The sequence below is a fragment of the Lacerta agilis genome, chromosome 4 (genome assembly GCF_009819535.1).
Source record: "Lacerta agilis isolate rLacAgi1 chromosome 4, rLacAgi1.pri, whole genome shotgun sequence".
In the NCBI taxonomy this organism is placed as follows: domain Eukaryota; kingdom Metazoa; phylum Chordata; class Lepidosauria; order Squamata; family Lacertidae; genus Lacerta; species Lacerta agilis.
This window is the reverse complement of record NC_046315.1, coordinates 73,111,607-73,134,273: the sequence shown is the minus strand read 5'-3', so window position 1 is coordinate 73,134,273 and position 22,667 is coordinate 73,111,607. Positions and strand designations below refer to the sequence as shown.

The following is a 22,667-nucleotide window of genomic DNA, read 5'->3' as shown; positions in this document are numbered from 1 at the left end:
CCACCATTCAAAGTGCTGGGTTTGACCTGTAAAGTCTTTTGTGGCTCACGACCCCAATACTCCAAGGACTGCCACTCCCCATGCGAACCCATCTGGAAACTGCGATCAGCATCTGAGGGCCCTTCTTTGAGCAGGAGGTCTGGAGGATAGCAACAAGAGAAGGGGCCTTTTCAGTGGTGGCTCCCTGTTTATAGGATGCTCTCCCCAGAGACAAAACAAAATAAAAAATAAAAAAATCCTTCCAGTAGCACCTTAGAGACCAGCTCCCCAGAGAGTCTCCCTTGGTTCCCATGCTTTTTTTTCTGGGGGTACTCAAGGGTACGCAGTACCAGCACCTCCCCCAAATATTAAAAGTGTGGCGCTTATTGTAGAAACTTCATGGTGAGTACCGGCACCTTTCCCTTCTTTTTCTTTTTTAAAAAAGCACTGCTTGGTGCCATAATTACGTATCTTCTAGGGAAGATCATTACTTCATTCCATCAGGCTTTGGCTTTTAATTATAGCTTCTTTGTGGGGTTGGAATGTTTCAATCTACCTTTTTAAAAAATAGAATTGTCTTTCAGATTCTTTTTTTAAATGCTGGTTTCCATGTATGTATGTGTTCGTTTTTTGCTTACCGGTAAAATATTATAAGTCGCTTTGAGCTGCCATGCAAACAAACTGGGTCCTTAGCAAGCCCCATTTTCTTGGCTGAAGCAGGCAAAACAACCACAACCAGACTACACTGTTATAGTTTTTATTTGTGTCACCTAACCAGGGTTGGCCTTAGGGGTGGGTGAACTAGGCGGTTGCCTGGGTTGTGGGTCTGAGGGGGCACCAAGTTGAATTCAGAGGCTGTGTTTTTATTTATCCCAGGGTCAGCTCTGCATGTACTTCTCAGGTACTCCTGGCTACATGCAAACAAGTAGTTCTCACCAAAGGTACTCTTGGCTACATGCAAACAAGTAGTTCTCACCAAAAAATAAAGCAAACAGGCAAAGAACCATGCTTAAAATGTGACACTAGAATGTTACAATCTATACACATTTTATGGGAATCAGTGGGTTTTATTCCTAAGTAAATATGCATAATGGGAACAGCTGTACAGCTTGTCCCTTGACCCTTGACCCTTTTTTGGAGGCTTGGACATATTTACCCTGTGAAGTAGTAAAATAAACAAAACGAGAGGTTATAATATGGGAGCCTGAGCTGAAAGTCTTGTACCCTTTATTCCCCCACGTTTTTCTGAAACTGCATACTCACTCAAAATCTGGTTAAATTGATATAATATGCTTCAGGATCCAGTTTACAGTGGCAAGAATCAGCATCATAGAATGTGCTAAATGCCTTTCTCATCCAGATTGAGTAACGACAGGCAGTTGTTGCCACACTGGTGGTTTCTAAGTTAACAAAATGACGTTTTCAGCAAGAGCTTGAACTTTTCCCTAGCATGGTACTAACAAAGTGTTCAGCATGTGGCATCCAGGGTTCCAGGAAAACACTACATTTGCTTTAAGAAGAAAGTGGAGAAAAAATAATATTTGCTGAACACTTGAGACAATTGTGTTTCGTTGCCACACAGGCACCCCAGTTTATGCTACAAAACTGTCTGGTTTGGGACAGTCAATTTGTATAGAACAGACATCTCCAAACTAAGGTCCGCGGGCTGATTGTGCGGCCCCCACCACCCATTCTTACCGGCATGACACAGTGCGGTTGCCCATCTCTGGGTTGGCGCGGCACCGGAAATAGCTTGTGCGCATGCGCAAGTGTCATTTCCAGCGCACTTCCAGGTCTGCGGAGGCCCACGCGCACAAGCTATTTCCGGTGCCGCGCTGCACCAGAAGTGCACCAGAAAAAGTGAGTGTGTGTATGGGCGCATGCTCCACTGCCCTCCTGCCTGCTGTGTGATCGGTGCCGGAAGAACCGGCCCGAGGCTGGGTAAGTCTGGGGACCCCTGGTATAGAATATACAATGTAGAGTTTAATGAATGCTATGAGGGTTTTTTCCCCCTTTCAGACTGAAGTACCATCCAAGATCCTATGTGCTCGGCCTCATCACTTGGAATCATGCACTATGATGCTATGATAATTATTATTTTTCCAGAGGGGAATCCACAAGCAGCTAAAAGCAGGGACAGATGTACACTCATGGTTTTTAACATTAAGGAATTGTTTTGACAGTGTAGATCAGGATAGTCAACCTTTTTATACCTACCGCCCACTAATGCAACTTTTTTGATGGTAAAATTTCCTTACCACCCACCAGTGCTGCAGTAACATGTGCCGTAGAACCCCCTACCACCCACCTGGAATCCTGAAACACCCACTAGTGGGCAGTAGGGACCAGGTTGACTACCCCTGGTGTAGATGGACACGTGACATCCTACTTTTTACATTCATGATGCATTATTACCTTGTCTTTTTATCACTTAATTTTTAGTCATTTTATGCTGCCATATAGGTGAAACACTGCTCATATGCCCCTATGTAGTGTTTTGCCTTTTTTTTACTGCATTCAAACTCTGATCCCTCCTCCAATGGTATTCAAGGGACAGTGTTCAGTTTCTCCTCCCGTTTTTTTGCTTCTTCCATCCTAACAAGGAAAGAAACAGCGTTTTGGAAAATGGTGTGGCCCGGTATTACTTATATTTAAACCTCCTTCTCCCCCCCCCAAAAAAAGCCAAGGTAATTATCAGGTATGCCCTGTGACATTTTAGAATGCCATATCTATATTTTTCTAAAAGGGGAAATAATGTTAAACAGGTCAGTGTAGATCCAGCTCAGGTGAGTTTCACAGATCAATGTACTGAAACCAGTTGAATTGCAAGTTTACAGGTTAATTCCCAGCTAATCTGCCATCTAGGCATCTCCACCTAATGAAGGATAAGCCCTCTAGAGCAGAGGTGGCCAACTCCCAAGAGACTGCGATCTACTCACAGAGTTAACAACTGGAAGTGATCTACCCCCTTTGGGGGGGGGGGGGGTTAGGTCAAAGTTGTTCAGCTTTTTTGGCTGGTGGTGAGGGATGGTGCAGGTTGTAGTTCAGCAACATCTTGTTGTCTATCCCTGCTCTACATAGTCTAGATGTTACTGGACTAGCCAACTAATTACTTTGTCCCCATCCACCTCCCTGCTCAGTTGTACAAGGACGAAACTGAGACTACAGAGGAGGAAGCAGGCAGCCAGGGCTGGTTTTAAGTAAGAATGCAGGCTGGTGGTTTTGGAGGAATCAAGACTGAGGTTAGTAGAACAATATCCCATTTGCCCTAATGGACCAGCCTCCACAGGAATTGCATACCTGAAATCCTGGAAAGCCATACTGGGAAAGCCAAGCTAAGTGCTATTATGTTAACTGGAAAGGCGGCCTGTCAGTTGTTCAAACACACACAGTGGAGATTGTGGTAGCCTTAATAGACTTCAGAGTATCTAGCTGTGCTGCATCACTTGGCTTGATTCCGCAGCGAGAATGATAAACAGATGATTTTAAAAAATGATTCCAGGAAATCAAGATTTGGCGCAGACTGAGACGTAGCCTATTAAAAAGTAATTTCACAATGCCCTTAATTAGTCCATAGCATTATTTAAAAGGTTGTGTGAAAGCTAGTCATGTCCCAGATGTTTTTCTTGTGACCTTTATTCACTGAAGTAGAAATAGGCATATGGTTTTCTTTCAGGCATACTATAAACTACCAGTCCTAAGCAGTTTCCTCACTGGCTTCTAGATGAATCTTATGCAGCTCTTGGGTCAGCACCCAGGACAGTGTACTGTCTGTCAAGGGCTTATTTTACTTCCTTTCTATTCAATTCTGGCTCAAGCCCCCACCCAGGAAAAATCTCTCTCTCTCTCTTCCAAACCTTATTTATTCAAATTAACAAATTATAGCAGCAAGAGTAACATAGTAATATATTTAGTAGATCACAGAGACTATCAGAGGAGCACAACCAGGTGACAGTTTGGTGGGAATGTTTTGGGATGCAGGAGAGGATATATTGTTTAAGATATCCTATTCCAACTTGTGTTTACAAGTCCTAGAAATTAGCAGAGTTCTCATTCCCCTTTTAAACACACACGCAGCAGATAGCTTGCTCAGTCTCAGCTAGTGTCTCTACAAATACAGTATATGTCCTGGTATTTCCCCCATTAATCCCTCTCAAAATAAGAGACTACACAGTATTCTGTAAAAGTATAAAACGTTTACTCACGAGAAATCATCTGTTCACAATTGGATCCCAGAGGCAGGCTTAAACTTAGTAAAAGTAACATTTACTCAGGAGACTGTTCCGTAAGGGGGGGAAACAGTCCCTTTGTGTTCTCTTGGCTGGAAGCCAAGAGACCCTCATAGTGATGTTGTTCCTTTGAGAACGGTGTCAAAAAGAGAGAGGAAGATGGAGTGTGGTCCCTGTGGTTTTGTGTTAACCTGCCCAGGTAAGACCACACCCATCTCCTGTTACACAGAGGAAGTCATCCCAGCCCAGGGGAAACAGCAGGTTCCGACTGGCTGGCCTAGAGTTCCCTTTCTATGTCCACTCTAGCAATGTTGTGTTTGACTGCTCCTGCGTTTTACATCCCACAAGTTTTGCTTCCCCTTCCACATGGTGGGAACAGTTGAATCCATGGGGAGCCAATCAACTGCCATGCCCACACCCACCTTTCTTCAGCCTCAGCATCACACAGAAATGTTGGAGCAGAGAGGGCAGGTAATAAACCTGAATACATTTCCAGTCACTATGGGCAAACGGATATCCCATGTGGGGTAGTTTCACAGCAGCCTTTTCATCTGGTATGGACAAAATTTGCAGCCTGATTTGTGCCACAGAATCGAACAATGTCCTTCCCACAGGAAGTGCATTCCTGCGATTTTCATCAAATATATTCCCGTTCCCCTGCCCCCCAAGTGCTGCTTTGTTGCCTGTTTCACAGCCTTCCAGCACAACTGAGTAGCACTACTGTCTCAACCAGCACAGAGAAGGGGGCAGTGGCATGGTTAGTGGCACTGGAGCCAACTCCTAGGGGCTGAGGTCCTTTTGGGGCCCTCCAATAAAAATTTTGAGACACCCCTTCTCCCAAGCTAATGGGCACTGCCATTCAAATGGTGTGTGACTGATGATGCGGGGCTTACCTGCCTCTGCATATTTTTATTCAAGTTGGCACCCCTGTTTAGTGGCAGCCTATGACTCTGCCTTCCTGCATTATCCTTCATGGTGCTACTTCTTGACTTTCAGTAACCTCATCAGTTTCACTTTCAGTTTCGCTTTGTTTCTTAATGTAGTATTAGCGTTAGCACCAGCACTGGTGTCTGAACAAACACAGCACAAACAATGAGAAGTACCACAGTGGTGCTAAACAGCAAAAGTAACAACAAAACCACTGCACATTGGCTGAAATAATGATGACAAAAATGATAATAATAATACCAAAGATACTGTAATGAAAAATCAAACAATAGAACCAAATACACTTATATACATGTAACGTATATGACCAAAATCAATACAAGAGAACCATTCAGCTTAAGATGTATTCAAACAGCTCAGTGCCAACATAAGTTTTCAAAAGTTCACTGGGACAGAAAAGCAAAGCTGTCGGTAGTGGGATGTAGTCATCTTGAGTTCTTTCATCATTTGTATGTTTGATTAATCACATATACTTGAAGAACTGATGAAGCTTCATTTGCGAAACCTGTTGTAATCCGGAAGGCAGGTCTTCTTCCTTCTTCTCAAGTGCCCCTCTGTGAAAGAACTCAAGATGACTACATCCCACTACCGACAGCTTTGCTTTTCTGTCCCAGTGAACTTTTGAAAACTTACGTTGGCACTGAGCTGTTTGAATACATCTTAAGCTGAATGGTTCTCTTGTATTGATTTTGGTCATATACGTTACATGTATATAAGTGTATTCGGTTCTATTGTTTGATTTTTCATTACAGTATCTTTGGTATTATTATTATCATTTTTGTCATTATTATTTCAGCCGATGTGCAGTGGTTTTGTTGAACAAACACAGCAGCCTGAACAAAGTTTTTTTTTTAGGAGAAACCCCTGCCTTCAGAACAGATGCAGTAATATATCCTTAAATCTTCTCGTTGGGGGAACCACCCTCCAAAATTAAAACTGCCAGACGCTTCCTGAGAGCAGCCCATGCCACTCTGAAGGAAGGGCCTGGCAGCAGCTCCTGATAGGCCTTTTTCTGGCTGCTGCTGCTGCTGCCACCACCATAGATGCCATCACAGGCATTTGACAGGCTATTCCTGAGCCAAAATGACTATCAACCCCACTCAGGATGTGTGACTCAAGCAAGAGTTCCAAGTGACAGGGATTAGGATGGAGCAGACTACATATGAGATCATTTGGTAAGTAGTTAGGAAAAATAGAGCCCAAGTCTAGCAGACTCCATGGGTGAACCAATGCGGGGGGGGGGGGGGGGTAGGATGCTTCCAGGTAAAACAAAAACTGTTTCCCCCCATTATTTATAGTGATTAGATCATGCATAATTACTACAGAGCAGGGCCTTCCCTAAGATTACATCCCAAGCATTTAATGTTTAAAGCTTTTCAACAAGGAGCTGCAAATGTGCTCAGAGCTAGACTAAATTCCAGTTCCTTCCATGTGCTGTTCTGTTTGTTTCATACCCTCCAACATTTCTCTGGTTAAAATAGGGACATCCTATATTTCTGTTTGCCAAGCAGGGCTTTTTTCAGGGGGAACTCACCAGAACTTAGTTCCAGCACCTCTCAAGTAGGTTCTGGAATCTCTCAAGTGAGTTCCGGCAGCTCTCAGATTTGTGCCATTGCCATTCTAAGAGGAAGAGGAAGGCGTTAATGGTGAGTTCTAGCACCTCTTTTTTCTGGAAAAATAACACTGGCACAAAGTACTATAGAAGTGTCCAAGCATAGCATGCTGACTGGAAGATTTTGGTCCTGCCCAGAGAGGCACTTCAATATTTCAAGCTTTTTTAAAAGAAAAGGACATATATATCAAACCATGTGGACCTATGTGACCTAGATGGTAGGTTTTTAAAAAATTAAATACATCCATTGTTTTTTACTGGAAAAAGTTCTCAATGTGATTTACAATAAATAGCAAAGAATGCAATGATACCACAAAACAGCCAAAAGCAATAAAGTCATACAAAGTACTAATCCACCATCAATCAATAACAAAGGAAACACCGTTTCCCACTGAAAGCCTGCTGAACAGCTATTGTTACTTCCAGCTGTGGTGGAGTGCAGTACCCAGTTTTAAATGATTGTGGTGGTGGTCATGGCAGTGCTATAGGTGAAGCATTCAAGCAATATATTAGGTTGAAGTAAGTGATTCATCTGCTTTTTTCAGTTCAATAATTTCTATAAATCACCTTTATTATGAGGCTCTACATGGAGGTTTACCATGAAAAGGGACCCAACATGTTTTAGTTTCACGTGCCCCCCAAACAAATGTATTTTTGCAGGTTAGTAGTATGAGAACATAGATCCTTCTCACTCACTACATGAATATTTGCAGAAGATGACTAAAAATGATGTAACAGAGAACAGAAAGCTGTAATGTTAATTACCTGGTCCTCAGTTTCACAACAAATCGGCAAGACATATCAAATAGATAAGAAAGTATACGGTCTGATCAAAAAGGCTATATTACTTTCACCGAATCTTTGTCTATGTCTCTAAGCACAGAATGAGAACTTAGACTTTAAGGTTAAAAACTACTCCATTGTGGGGAAAGTTGCTGTAATAGTGAATTTAATATAAATTAAAGAAAACCAAGAAGAAACCCCACTCCTGCCTCTCTCTCAGCGAACTATAAAAATATGGGGATCGGACTGATCTCCCACCCACTCCCACCCCCGCACCCTTCAACCCATGTTATTAATATATGAAGATGTAGTAAATTGACTCCTAGAAATATAGTATATAAAGATGAAAACATCAAGCAAAGTAGTAGGCATCATGATACTTGGAATATTATATGTATCTGTCTTTGTTGAGCTGGTCTTGGTGGGTGTCCTTTGGTCTGCTTGGCTTGTCATTCAGAGCTGGTCTCCTCAGTGAAGTTCAGCTGCCATTTTGTCACCCCCAAGCAATGTGTCAATGTGAAGGTCCCGCTTCTCCTTCTCCTCCTTCTTCAACAACTTTGGTAGCTTCAGGGGGTTCCAAGCCACATGCTGTTGAAATCTTGAGGGCTTCCTCATTGTAGAATGAGTGGTACCATTTCAGACAACAGATAAATGAAAGTGGAAGCCCCAGCAGTACTGAATTCCCGCCTTTCACAACATGGCCATTACCATCCTCAAATATGATGATGATGATGATGATGATGATGATGATGATGTTGACGACGACGATGAACCTGGCCGTCGAATTCTGCACCTAGTCTTTTGGCTAGGATTTTGAAGTACCATTTTTGGCTTTCCTTCATTAATCATTAATTTTTCTGTTTCATAATTAATTCTTTTTTTTAATGAATTGTGAGAAGTAATGTATATTGGAAGAGTGGTGTCTTTAGGTGTATGCATGCTGTGTGCTCGTTCAAAGTGGGCACCTATTATTTTCAAATCCCGGTATATCTGTCATCAACCATGTTAACTTACATTAAGGCCAGTCTTCTGTGCTTTCCAACATCCACAAAAACGAACATTTCTTCATCTGATGAAAAGCTGCATCACCTCCAGATTTTTCTTAATCAATTTGCTTTCTCATTCTCACTCAACAATTGCTCTGAGTTCTGAAGTCCCATGTCTAGAGTTTCAGAGTTCGATGTTGCAATGTGACCAAGATGCATGCCAAACACAGCCATCTTGGCTCCTAGAGGTTTTAACATCGTGCTCCAGCTCTCCGTGAGCTCGTGCTTAAAAATGAGCAATTGAGCCACTAATTCTTTCCTGAAGCCAGAGCCATCTAGCTTGGCTTGGGTCTGAGTTTGCCAGGCAGATCTTTGTGTTCCAGGAGCCTTCTTGTCTGGCTGCAATTTGCAATTCTGGCCTAGGCCCCTCTAATTACCAAGTAATTAGAAGTGAATCAGGAGTTGTTTTTGCTGTGAAACAAATGTTTTTGCAGGAGGAAGCCAGAGCCAAGCAAATATGCAGCTTGTAGCTTCACTGAGTCTGCCCCCTGTTAATAACTACAGTGGTACCTCGGATTACAAACACTTCAGGTTACAGACTCCGCTAACCCAGAAGTCGTACCTCGGGTTAAGAACTTTACCTCAGGATGAGAACAGAAATCGTGCAGCGGCAGCAGGAGGCCCCATTAGCTAAAGTGGTACCTCGGGTTAAGAACGGTTTCAGGTTAATAACGGACCTCCAGAACGAATTAAGTTCGTAACCAGAGGTACCACTGTATTTTAAACAAAGTATAAACTACTATGTTTGAAATAGTCTGTATCTGAAGTATTGTTCAAGAAACATTATAACTAAGTAGTCAAGGACAAGGGAAATGGTATTTCGGATGACCAATACTTCTCTTCTACCCCCCACCAAAATTCAATAAAGGTAGAAATCTCAGCATAAGAAGATGATAAGAGCCTGCTAGATCAGGTCAGTGGCCCATCTAGTCCAGCATCCTCTTCTCATATCAGCCAACCAGGTACCTAAGGAAACAGAAGGCTAAGCACAACAGCACTTGTGATTCCCAGGAACTGGCATTTGGAGGCATATCAACTCCAGTAGTAGTGGTAGAACTTAGTCTTTGTGGCAATTGCAGATAATAAAGTATTGTGCAGCTTGAAGCAACTGGGTGCATAAAAACAGACTCCTTTTGGAATAAAACATGGTCCAGACCCATCAGATATTATTGCATAACTTTCTTCAAAACAGAACAAAATTCAATAAATGTTACATCCAAACAGTTTCACAATATCTTGTCCAAACACATGCTCAGCATCTTATAAAAAATAAAATGACAAACCTAGCTTTCTCTCACACAGGCTCCATTAGCCTGCCTGCATTCCAGCCCCAAAGGCTATGAAGTTCCTGGAGAGGCACCTTACTCCCACACTGGCTAGGAACAAAAGACAACAGCCACCACCCTTCCAAGATGGCGAATTTGCAATTCAGCAGCCTCCCATGTGATCTAAAGTTAAACACCTCATCAGAACTAGCAGAAAACAGTAACAGTTATCAGCCTATATAGAAGTTCAGTGAGCTTAATATAGCCCTATGGAAACCCCTGTGTTAAAGCCTTCGGTAACACACAATCAGGCATTCTCCATTTCAATGTCAATAAAACAATTATACTTAACAGTGGCTGGTAGCCATCTTTAGCCTTTTTCTCCATAAATGTCTCTTTAAAAATTTCTATACCACTTTATATTTTTAAGAAAAATCTCAAAGCAGTTTACAGCATATTACATCAATAAAACATAAATAAAACAATCTGAAGAAAGTCAAATATAGAGTATACAGTCAAAGCAGCATAATAGAAAACTGAAATATTATCTTAACGATTTTAAAATAAAACAGTACAAAGGAGGTCAACTACAGAATACTTATTTAACATAGTAGGGCTGGGTGAGTCTGGTTGAGTCTAATTCTCTTTCAAAGCCATCCAATCATCTAAGCAATACTTCAAAGATAGCACTGAATCAACAGTAAGATTAGTTCTCGCTTAAGACACATTTTATTAGATAGGGTTTGTTCCATGTAAATGTATTAAGACTTTAGACTGAAGAAAGCATTCTGGAAAATGTGAAGGAGGAGGAGGAGGAGGAGAAGGAGGAGGAGGAGGAGGAGGAGGAGGAGGAGAAGAAGAAGAAGAAGAAGAAGAAGAAGAAGAAGAAGAAGAAGAAGAAGAAAGAAGAAGAAGAAGAAGAAATTTACCTTTAGTTGCATTTCTTGCAAAAGCAAGTCTTCTTCTAAAGGTTTCCTTTTGTATTCTGAAAATAGAACAGTGGTTCATTTCAACTTGTTTGGGAGATTTCAAAGAGCACAGCTGAAAACAAAGATGTTTATGAGCACCCACCGGGTGATGTGGTTGAATGACCTGGTTTTGGACAAACGTCAAGAAGCAATCTGGTTTGATGTAGAAGCCATGTAAGAATTATATGCATGATGTGTGACTGATAAGAAGATGAAAACAGAAGAGTGCTGTTTTATAATGGCTCTGATTGCTGGCTCTGTCAGCCTAGGTTTTGTGACTTTCCCAATTTTTCCAGAATAAAAACTGCTTTATGTTAGGAATTCATGGGGCAATCCTATGCACACACTTCCCACTCAACACAGTGGAAATCACATCCTGGTACATGTTCATAGGAATGTGCAGCTCAGAATTTAAGGCACCTTGTGTATATTATTGGCAGTAGCTATTAGGGACTATTCTGCTATTTGCAGTGAGCCGTGGTTTGCCACACCCCCTTAGCCATGTGCAGTGCATGTGGATGCACTGAAATAGTTGCAATGAGAGAAAGCGAAATGTTCTACCTGCGCTCCAAATAGCTTTGTGGGATCTGTGGCTTTCAAAACAGCTTGTGGTAGTTTGTAGGGGAATGCGTTTCCTAATATGCATTTAATTGCATCCAGAAGGAATCACAGTATGAGAATGTAAGCAAGCCTTGGCAGATGATTTCTGAATAATTCTGGCATTTTTTCATGGCTGGCTCTAACAAAAGAACATGTGAGTAGTGTGTGGGAAACATATTTACTGTATTTCCTTACAAATTACAAAAATGATATATGACCTCATTCTTCTCCTGCCAATTTCCTCCCCATGTTAGTTCTCAGTCTATGTTCTTCAGCAGATTTAACACTGAGTTTAACTAATCTTAACATCATTGCAATTTTGATGTTGCAGCTAGAATTCAGAAAGAAAAGCACAGCTACTAGCCAGGATGTCTTCTGTACTTTGTCTCCATGGTTGGAGTAAGCATGCTTCTGAATACCTACAAACTTGGGTTCTCACAACCCCAGACCCCATAAACGCAGCAACCACATTAACCAAAGAACATAACACCTTCTCAATGTTATCAGGCCTACAGGGGAACCCTCTTTAACAACAGAGGGACACAGAAAAGGGATGGTATCTACACTACAAATCCCCTCACCATTATTAAAGACATAGGATACAATATAAACTCCACCCAATGGTCAAAAATGTGTTCTAAACCACCATTTAAAACCAACTCAATCTAAAGAAGAGAACTCGCTCTGAAAGTTATCTATAGATGGTACCTAACAGCACTGGAAAAAAACACACACACAAACACACACTTTTAGACATTTGTGTTGAAAGTGAAAAGATTTGAACTGGAGCCAGCAAGCAAAGGGATGTTGTGAGCAAGACTTGCATGGACATCTGGCCCTCTTCAGATGAATACCTCCAGCCCTGCGTGGAGATCCTGCAGATTGAACCTGGGGCCTAGATGCAAACCAGATGCTCTACAATCCTTCTCCTTTTTAAGACACTTTCTGATCGTTTGGAAAATATTTAGAATACTTACTGTATTATATTCTGATCATACATGGGATTCCCAATTGTCTCCCACCTAGATCAGGCCCACACTTGCATAGCTTCATTTGGTTTTTCGTTCCTGGAACATCCCTGGGTCAACCAGTTTGAAACACTGACTTTCACCACCCATAAGCATATTTCAGTCAGTTCATGCTCTTGTTCAGCAGATTTTTATGTATCACGGAAACCTCTTCAAGGAGCCAAACAAATAAACGAAGACTGATACGGTTAACTATGTCTAGGAGGAAATGCCACAAGCAGGAGGCAATCTTCCTATCCCCTTCATAACATGATATGTATGAAGACAGATACACAGAAACAATTGTCAAGTGATTTGGAATTATGTTGCACAACTGATTCCAGCTGCTTTCTTGAGCATCGTCCAACAGCAAAGGGAAACTCTGTTCCCAGAGATAAACCCAACACTTGAAAGGCTTATGAGCAGCCTAAGGACATTACTGTAATCCCTAAGGAAGGAATCATAAAAGAAAATAATCAAAATAAAAAATAAAGAGCTGGTCAATTAATGAAAGGAATGAAAATGCATCTGCAGTTTTAGATGGAATCTGCCCAGCCACACAAAAAAGTAAAAAGATTCAGGAACCCAATATGTGTGATCAACGGGTTTCTCCTTCTTTGATTTAATTAAATAAAGTGTGCTTGTTCTGCTTTAAAAAAGGTTTGGCTTGTAAACAGTTAACTAAATAAGGGGGCGGGGAAGCTGGTAGTTTACCTCTAAAATATCCCTGAGGCAGGGATTAACCACTAAGAGTAAATATACTGCACATATCACATTACCACTTCCTCTGCTTATGTTTGAAGCATGTTATATGTAAAAAAAAAAAAAAAAACTAGTTGGGGGGTATTCCACAGTCTAGACATAGAATAAAAAAGGTAGACAACTACAACCAGAGGAAAAATCTAATTTGAATCCTATACACCGTACGCTTACAAAATTAGATTAGAAGAATCATGTGACACAAAGTGCAATGGTGTATATTGCTGCACATATTCTTAACCGAGCTTCTGTGTGGTGCCTGCAAATTATAACTATTGACTGATGATTATGCAATAGTTCCACTGATGAATCTCTATTGCTGTGTTCTAATTCATTTCTTAGCTTTGTTGCCCAATTTCATCTCTGACTTTTGTTGTTGTAAGCAGCCTTACCTGGTTCAATGTCAGAGTGCATGTTTTTAAATAAAATAAACAAGATTTTGATGTGCCAGTTTCTGTTTTATTTTTTTAAGCTGTTAAAAAAAAACCCTATGAAAATATGAAAGGTTGACTTCCTTACAAAACTTACACTACAAGTAACATTTTTTTTCATTAAAACTGTGTGAAAATAATGAACAGCGTGAATTTTGGATACAATAAATACTAGACTATGTGCATTATGGGCACATGGAATCTTGTTTTGTGGAATTAGCTCCAGGGGGAAATACCGTTTTACTTACAGCCTCTATACCAGCTCTATCTCTCCTTTAAATCAGAACCAGTGAGGGCAATGAAGATCCTGTGTGAGTGTCTGAAGGCGGTTGGAGGATGGATGGCGGCTAACAGTTTGAGGTTGAATCCTGACAAGACAGAAGTACTGTTCTTGGGGAACATTGGACGGGTTGGTGTGGAGGACTCCCTGGTCCTGAATGGGGTAACTGTGCCCCTGAAGGACCAGGTGCGCAGCCTGGGAGTCATTTTGGACTCCCAGCTGTCCATGGAGGCACAGGTCAGTTCTGTGTCCAGGGCAGCTGTCTACCAGCTCCATCTGGTAAGCAGGCTGAGACCCTACCTGACCACAGACTGTCTTACCAGAGTTGGGCATCTCTAGCTATCTCCCGCTTGGACTACTGCAAAGAGCTCTACGTGGGGCTACCTTTGAAGGTGACTCAGAAACTGCAATTAATCCAGATTGCGGCAGCTAGACTGGTGACTGGGAGTGGCCGCTGAGACCATATAACACTGGTCCTGAATGACCTGCATTGGCTCCCAGTACGTTTCCAAGCACAATTCAAAGTGTTGGTGCTAACGTTTAAAGCCCTAAACGGCCTCGGCTCAGTATACCTGAAGGAGTGTCTCCACCCCCCCGGACATTGTGGTCCAGGTCTGAGGGCCTTCTGGCGGTTCCCTCAAAGCAAGACGTGAGGTTACAGGGCCTTCTTGGTAGTAGTGCCTGCCCTGTGGAACGTCGAAGAAGAAGAAGAAGAAGAAGAAGAAGAAGAAGAAGAAGAAGAAGAAGAAGAAGCCAGTCTTCCCCAACTTGGTGTCCCCCAAATGTTGAGTAATACAATTCCCATCAGCCTCAGCCACCACATGTTGGCTAGGACAGATGGGAACAGCAGTTCAATACCTCTGAATGCTGCTCTCTACTACAGTATTAACAAGGCGTCTGACATAAAACCTTTTTGTGAAAGATAAAACAAAACTTCTGAGTTACCCATTGGACCCCTTCATTTGTTGTGTTGTGTTTTATCTTTTACCCTCCAAAAAGAAAAGATAATAGAATCTAAAATCATAATTACATACAGAATTTATGGTTTGAAAACATTGTGGTTAACTCGACACAGACAAGATCCTTTTGGGGATTACAACAAGCGACCAAAAGCATTGTTACGTTGTTGATCACATCATTTTCTGGAAGGAAGATAATGATGAGCCAAGTAGTTTCTGGAAAATCAACTTGGGTCTGTAATAATATTACATTTCCCTTCCCATTTCCCCCAAAGACAGATTGTCCACCATGACAGCTGCCTTTCATTCGCTAGCTACCGACCTTTGAACAAAAGCAAAACAAAAAACAGAGTCACCTATGGAAGTAATTATAGTTACATATGCCTTCTTTTCTACTCATGTAGAATCATTAAATGAATCCTTTGAAAATGAAGCAACTCTCAGACAGAGGTCACTGAACAAATATGGAGAGGTTTTTGGAAAATCAGCCAATTTGCGGTTACTATGACATCAGCACCTGGCATTGAAAGAAGGAAGGCTGACTTCTTTCAGCAAAAGCATTGCAACACAGATTTTATCTTTGTCCATAGGGTGCAGCTGCTAATCTCAGAACAAAAACTCTCCAAAGCTTAGAACTACTAGTCCTGGGGGAAAAATATCTTGGCTCCCAGACTGTCCGTAAGCCCTTTTTATTTAATGCATACACAGGTAAGACGCTGACAGATCCATACATTATATTCTAGTGCGCCACATTAGACACATTTGCCAGCATCCAAAAATCTGAGAAACTCATTTCAAGAGAGCTTTAGGCAGGTTTAGACAGCAGCTTCCAATGCCGGATGGTGAACAGCTTTTAGAACTGACGGGAGATTCAAAGCAGTTTGGAATATTGGGTAGGAAAAACTGTTCAAAGTTATGAGCAGGCATCCCCAAACTCGCCCCTCCAGATGTTTTGGGACTACAACACCCATCATCCCTAGCTAACAGGACCAGTGGTCAGGGATGATGGGAGTTGTAGTCCCAAAACTTCTGGAGGGCCGAGTTTGGGGGTGCCTGGTTATGAGGACATTCTAATGGGGATTGCACAAACAGTTCTTTCAATTACTGATCTAAGTGTTTTTATTCATTCCACATTAATAGTTTCAAGAAATGAGAGTAGTATTTGGGAGTGGAGTACTCCTGTTCACAAAATGCTGCAATGTGGAGTACTCTTACTCGATATCCCTGCAGCTATGCATTTTTACAGAATGCATCATTCCACACCGCCTCCCCACAAGTGGCAGTTAGCCTTCCTTGCTCACTGAGCATGCCCAGTATTTATTGGGCTGTTTATGGTTTGCTTCCTCCCGTTGGTTCCCCCCCCCCCAAAAAAAAAGTTTTAGAAATCCCAAGCCTCCTGATACCCGTGCCTCTTGTATATAGACAGTACCATTTTGGTTACCAAAGGATCCACACTCAGCAAATGAATTAGATAAAAGTTCAAGCTCCCATTCACTAAAAGACCGGAGGCCTTTTTATTAGGAATCATGACAACAGAAATTAAGAAGATGGTTAGACCACTCTTCATGTATGCCACTACTGCAGCCAGGATTCTAATTGCGAGAAATTGGAAAAGCGAAACCATCCCCTCAAAAACCAAATGGCTGACCAAACTGATAGAATACCAACAGTCAGCAAGGATAACAGGGATAGTGAGAGGAAACTCGTTCCAAATGTTAATAAAGAATGGATAGTAATTAAAGAATACCTCAAAGGTTACTGTGATAACAAAAGCTTAATGGCAGATATTGAATGAGTCTTGTAACATAAGCTAATGTCAGAGAAAGCTAGAATCAAGAAGGAGAAAAATAATTCTAGGAAACGGTGTAAAAAAGATTAATTTCAAAATAGTACAACGGGTTCTTTTTTATTGTAAACAAAATCATTTTCTATTTCTTTTTCTATTCATTTTCTCATTTTCTCATTTTCTTCATTCTTTTCTATATTTGTAATTTGCAATGTCTGTAATGTAACGTTTATATTGTATATATGTTCAGATTTCTGTATAATAAAGGATTAATTTTTTTTAAAAAAAGTAAATAGGATTAAGTAAGGAATACATCCTGTCCCAATTGTCCCACCTTCTCCAAAACTATTTAAAGGCCCAAGCAACTAATGATGGTGCCTGACCTGTGAGCCCCAATAATGTCCGGAGCAGATAACATAATTTCAAGCACCAAAGAGATTTGTGGGCCTCTTTCCTCTCCCTGCCATTTTCCTTTCCCTAGCCCCACCCAGCTGTGTACTTTTCTCCCAAGCTGGCTCAATTCCAGTGCCAGAGCCTAGTTGAAGGATAAAAGACCTGTGAGGATAAGATAGGTGAGGGAGCAGAGGGTTTCGCACCCCTGGCTTCACGTCCCTTTGGAAGAGCAATATTTGAAGGCATTAGCTTATCATTGTCCTAATTTAGTTTGGGTCTAAGAAATCGCAATTAGGAATATCAGAAGCTTCCTTATACTGAGTCAGATCAATGGTTTATGAAGCTCAATATTGTCTACACGGACTGGCAGTGGCTCTCCAGGGTTTCTGACAGGGACCTTCCCAGTCCATCCTGGAGGTGACTTGGACTGAACATGGGGCATTCTGCATGCAAGGCCAATGCTCCACCACTTTAAGAGCCCACTAGATGAGCTATTATATATTTGAACTGCTGACCTTCTGATCGACAAGCCCTAGGCTCTGTGGTTTAACCCACAGCGCCACCCGCATCCCACAGAGCCACAGAGCCTAGGGCTTGTCGATCAGAAGGTCGGCAGTTCAAATCCCCATGACGGGGTGAGCTCCCGTTGCTTGGTCCCAGCTGCTGCCCACCTTGCAGTTCAAAAGCACACCAGTGCAAGTAGATCAATAGGTACCGCTGTGGCAGGAAGGTAAACAGCGTTTCCGTGCGCTGCTCTGGTTCCCCAGAAGGGGCTTAGTCATGCTGGCCACATGACCCGGAAGCTGTTTGCCGGCTCCCTCGGCCAATAAATCGAGGTGAGTGCTGCAACCCCAGAGTCATCTGAGACTGGACCTAATGGTCAGGGGTCCCTTTACCTTTACCTTTTAGATGAGCTATGGCCCTTCTGACACACCTCCTGCTTCTGCAAGGACCAGCCTTATTTCTGACTAGTATGAGGAGCCTCAAGCAGCAGATTTGAGAGGTAAATTAACTGGCAACAATTTGCAATTTATTTCATTAATATATATTTTTACCACCATGGGAAATTACATCAGGCTTTCCTTGCCTCTGCCAGCAAAATGTCTTGGGTGATTTTTGTTTTCATCCAAAAGGTTTCTTCTTGATATATTGGAGCAGATTACTGAGCGGTTTGTTTGTTTTTATGCTAAAAGAAGAACATTTTTGTCCTTTAGGATTTGGTTGCAATATATCCCCTTGCGGATCTTCCCTTCCAACATTTATGCAGGCACACTCCTCCCGCGATCGCGACAACGAGAGCCACAGGAATGAGTGCCAAGTACCAAGACGTATCGCGTTCTGTAAAAATAAAATAAAAGTTGGTGTCAAACTTCGCACAGCCTAAATAAAAAAAGCAGGGGTGTTATTTCATAAAGCTCACGTATTTCAAACGGAGTATTGAATTCCCAGAAAGGTCATATGACATTTGAGGAAGAAAAATGGAAGAAACTAAGTTAAAAATGTTTAACAGCATAAAAGAAGAACAGCCCTGCTAGATCTGGGGAACTACCGTATTGGCCTGAATATAAGCCTCACTTCCCCCCCACCCCCAAATTCCGGCCATGAAAAGTTAAAGTGCGACTTATATTTGCGACCTTATGGTGTGTGCAGCCAGGAACGAGGGGCAAACAGCACCAGGAGCGCAGCAAAGTGGCGCCCACCTTGTGCACAGTCCCCCGTCCTCTCCCCCAGGAAGGGAGAGAGCGAGGAAGGGGAAAGGCTGCCAGAAATGCAGTGCGGCTCCCCCCACCCCACCCCCACCCCCCTGTATGCAGCCACGAGCAGCAAGGAAGGGAGCGGCTTCTATTCAGGTATTTTTTTCTCCCCCCCCCCTCCAATTTTAAAGGTGCGGCTTATATTCAGGCCAATACGGTATAATCTTGCCCAATATCCTATTTCCAAGAGAGGCCAGCCATATTTGAACCCGTTCTTCCGTTCTTAACCCGAAACTGTTCTTAACCTGAGGTGCACTTTCTCTAATGGGGCCTCCTGCTGCCGCCGCCAAGCGATTTCCATTCTCATCTTGGGGCAAAGTTCCCAACCCGAGGTACTACTTCCGGGTTAGCGGAGTTTGTAACCCAAAGCATTTGTAACCTGAGGTACCACTGTACCTCGTGGAACCACTCTCTCTTAGCCCAAAAAAGCAAAAGGGACACCCTTATACTGTCCGATAATTGTTCCATGTAGCCATGTGCTGTCTACACTGACTGACAGCGCCCCCCAGGCTTTCAAACAAGGGGCTAACCCTAGCCCTATCTTGAGTTGGAAGAATTAGATATTCTCTTTGCAGTTACCAACGCAGCCATAGTGCACAATTAGGTTCTCAACCCTGGTAAAGTCTTGCAGAGCTGAACCATACATTAACAAGTAAGGCAATAATAGTATTCGTACGCAGACATATACCTTGTGGCTTTACTTGTGCTGCACGTATTTCATGCCCGAGACTATTATGGGCAACGCATGTGAAGTCTGTATTGAAATCAGCTTCTTGCACAGGGTCAAAAATCAAGGGCACCTCAATGTAATTTTCATCATTTTCTACAAGTTCCCTAAAACAAGGAAACATTAATTTAGAGGATCACTTTTTAAAAAATTGATAGCATTTCAAGAACATTGTAATTTGATATATATTTTTTTTTAGTCTAGCATTGTGTGGTGGGTGGGTGGCGAGGTGCATAACAATGGGCACAGCATTTTATAGCACATGGGAATACGTTCATTTCACTGCAACACCCTGATTTTGAATATTTTGTATTCAAAATAGTAAGAAAAGTGGGTTTGACAGGATCTCAGTAGTGAACCATTTTAATGTAGTTGTTAGTGTGTCAGGAGGCTTCCACACTGCAACCAGGTTGTTGGCATGCTTTAACTTTTTCTATTTCCCCCAGAAAGGGAAAATACAGATTCAATGGGAGGGAATATGGGCTGCCATTTTGATGCCAACAACATCATATGAACCCTGCAAAAAACATGCAAGCAGGAGGAGCACCAATCCCACAATAACCACCTGTCTGGAGGCACTTTCAGACTAAAACCAGGACTATGCAGATTCATATTCTCATTCAGCCATGAAGTACACTGTACTTTTCACTCCATAAGACGCACTTTCCCCCTCCTAAAAAGTAAGGGGAAATGTCTGTGCGTCTTATGGAGCGAAGGTGGGCAGCAGCGGGGCCAGCGGCCTGAAAGGGCCCCTTTTGGGCTGCTGGTACCATCTCCTTTGCCACCGACACTGCCGGCCCACCCCACCCCACCCCTGAACGTGGTGAGAGGCGGGGGAAGCAGTGGCAGAGCATATGGGACCAGCAGCCCTTTCGGGCCGCTGGTCCCGCCACCACCCCCTCCTCTCGTCGCCGCTCACCCTCCGCTTGCTCCTCCCCAGCGCGCAAGCAGGGGGCGGCAAGAGGCGGGGCAGCGGAGCTGGGCAGGAGCCGCTTACATGGGTGTAGGTAGCTCCTGTCCCTCTGCTGCTTTGAAGCGAGCCACGAAGGAGGGCTCCAATTTCCTCCTCCCCGGCTCGCTTTGGGGCAGCGGAGCTGGGCAGGAGCCGCTTACACTTTGGGATGAGCCACGGAGGAAGGCTCCAGTTCCTTCCCTCCTCCACGGCTCGCTTTGAAGTGGCAGAGCCCTGGGAATGTTTGGGAGTGGCAGGCAGGCTGTGCGATGTTGCCTCGCGCTCCCGGGCTGCTCTCTTTGAGGAGGGGGAGAAAAAAGTGGTGAGAAGGAAAGCCTCCAAAGCCTCTGCGGGAGGAGAGTGATCCCTGCACAGGCTTGGGGTGGAAGGTCCCAAGCCTCCCAGGCTTCTGCAGGGATTGCTCTCCTCCCGAGGAGGCTGTGATTCAGAATATTTTTTTTTCTTGTTTTCCTCCTCTAAAAACTAGGTGCGCCTTATGGAGCGAAAAAACGGTATACTATGGTGACTGAATATGCTTTGAATGTGGTTCAAAGGTGAAAATATAATAAATGATGTAGAGAGGAAGCTGCAGCCCAAGATAGGAAAAGAGGTATTAGGGACCTCATTGCTACTATAAATAAATTAAGATTTGCAGTGCCTGGTGAACTTCATCCAAGAGTACTAAAAGAATTCGCAGATACAGCCTCAGAGCCTCTGCCTATAATCGTTGAAAATTCTTGGGAAACAGATGAGGTCCCTGTGGACTGGAGGATTTAAAAAGGGAGCAGGGAGAGGAACTGGGAAATGACCAACCGGTCAGCTTGACATCGATACCAGGAATGGTTCTGGAACAGATAATTAAACAGTCTGTCTGTGAGCACTTAGAAAAGGATGTTGTGATTACGAAGGGCCAGCATAGGTTTCTCAAAAGCAAATCATACCAGACTGATCGTATTTCTTTTTTTATATAGAGAGTTTCAAACTTGGTGGATCAGAGGAATGCTGGGGGTGTAGCACATCTTGATTTCAGTAAGGCTTTTGACGAAGTCCCCCTGTGATATACTTGTGGAGAAGCTGGTGAGCTAGATTATGTTACAGTTAGGTGGCTAGCTGGAGGTGATGCCAAAGTGAAGTGTAAGAGAACTATACAAAAATGGCCAGCCTCATCTTGAATTGGGATGGGAGGAGACACACTGCCCAGAGATTGGAGTGAGTGTAATAATACTTACTGACGTTCTCCTTCTGTAACTCTGCCCTTTTGATAAAGCCTACCAATGTAAGTCTTGTTGGCTAGCCACCAAACCTCAGTATAAAAATGGCTGCTTTCTCCAGTAAGCACTTTACATATCATTGTCAGTCGAGAACCTAGTTTTAAAAGGAAACATGGAAGAAAGAACAAACAAATGTTGAGTACTATGTTGAGCAATAATGGATATCACCACTCCTTAATTCTTAAGTCTTCTGAAGAGCTCAATACATTCTTATTTCAACTGGCATTCAACGGCCAGGATTAAGTAGGTGTTTTTCTGTTTTTATTGCATGCCCTTTGTTTTAATTGTTACCAAATCAGACTCCTTGGGAAAGGTATGTTAGAAACTGAACTACCATAAATAAACTGACAAGTCTACCTGGAGAAGCAATTAGCCATTATTCATCGTGTAAATAAAGGTAAATGCTTTTAGTAAAACAGGTGGAAGAAGAAAATACAATTCTCACACCACTTCTTCTGGAGTCTGATTACCTGTAGACACTTAAAGTGTTGCAAATGTCTTGGTTTTTGCCCACTTCTAATGTCCACTTCCCACTTCCAAATATTGGGCATCCAGTTCAGCACTTGGCATACGCCAGTCAAATATTGTCGTTAAACACTGCATAATGCCAGGAATGCCACGGTATAGACAGCAGCTTACCATTTTCATACATTTGTAAGATTTATATCCCACTTTTCATCACCAAGCAATTCAGGGTGGGTCACAACAACAGAAATGTATCACCATTATAAGAGAACAAAGGAGGCATTCGTGGTGAGTTCCAGTACCTCTTTTTTCTAGAAAAATAGCACCGAATGTCCTAATAAAAAGAATGCTTGAAAAATACTTGACAACATTTTACCAAGCCTTTTTTGACCAATCATCATCCAGCCTAGTAGGGGAACCAAGAAATAGGTGGATCAACTCTAGAGCATTGCA

The 22,667-nt window shown here is 42.6% G+C and overlaps 1 protein-coding gene across 1 annotated transcript in view; it reads right to left on the bottom strand.

The window, feature by feature from the left end:
* Positions 1–17,981: 17,981 nt before the first annotated feature.
* LOC117045389 (interleukin-1 receptor type 2-like) overlaps positions 17,982–22,667 on the bottom strand; it is a 30,898-nt gene continuing 26,212 nt past the window's right edge. The window contains exons 7-9 of the mRNA XM_033146390.1: positions 21,708–21,843; positions 19,488–19,633; positions 17,982–18,383 (exon numbers count right to left, since the gene is read on the bottom strand). Of these exons, the coding sequence (XP_033002281.1) occupies positions 18,256–18,383; positions 19,488–19,633; positions 21,708–21,843 (410 nt within the window). The 3' untranslated portion in view covers positions 17,982–18,255. The remainder of the gene's footprint in view (positions 18,384–19,487; positions 19,634–21,707; positions 21,844–22,667) is intronic.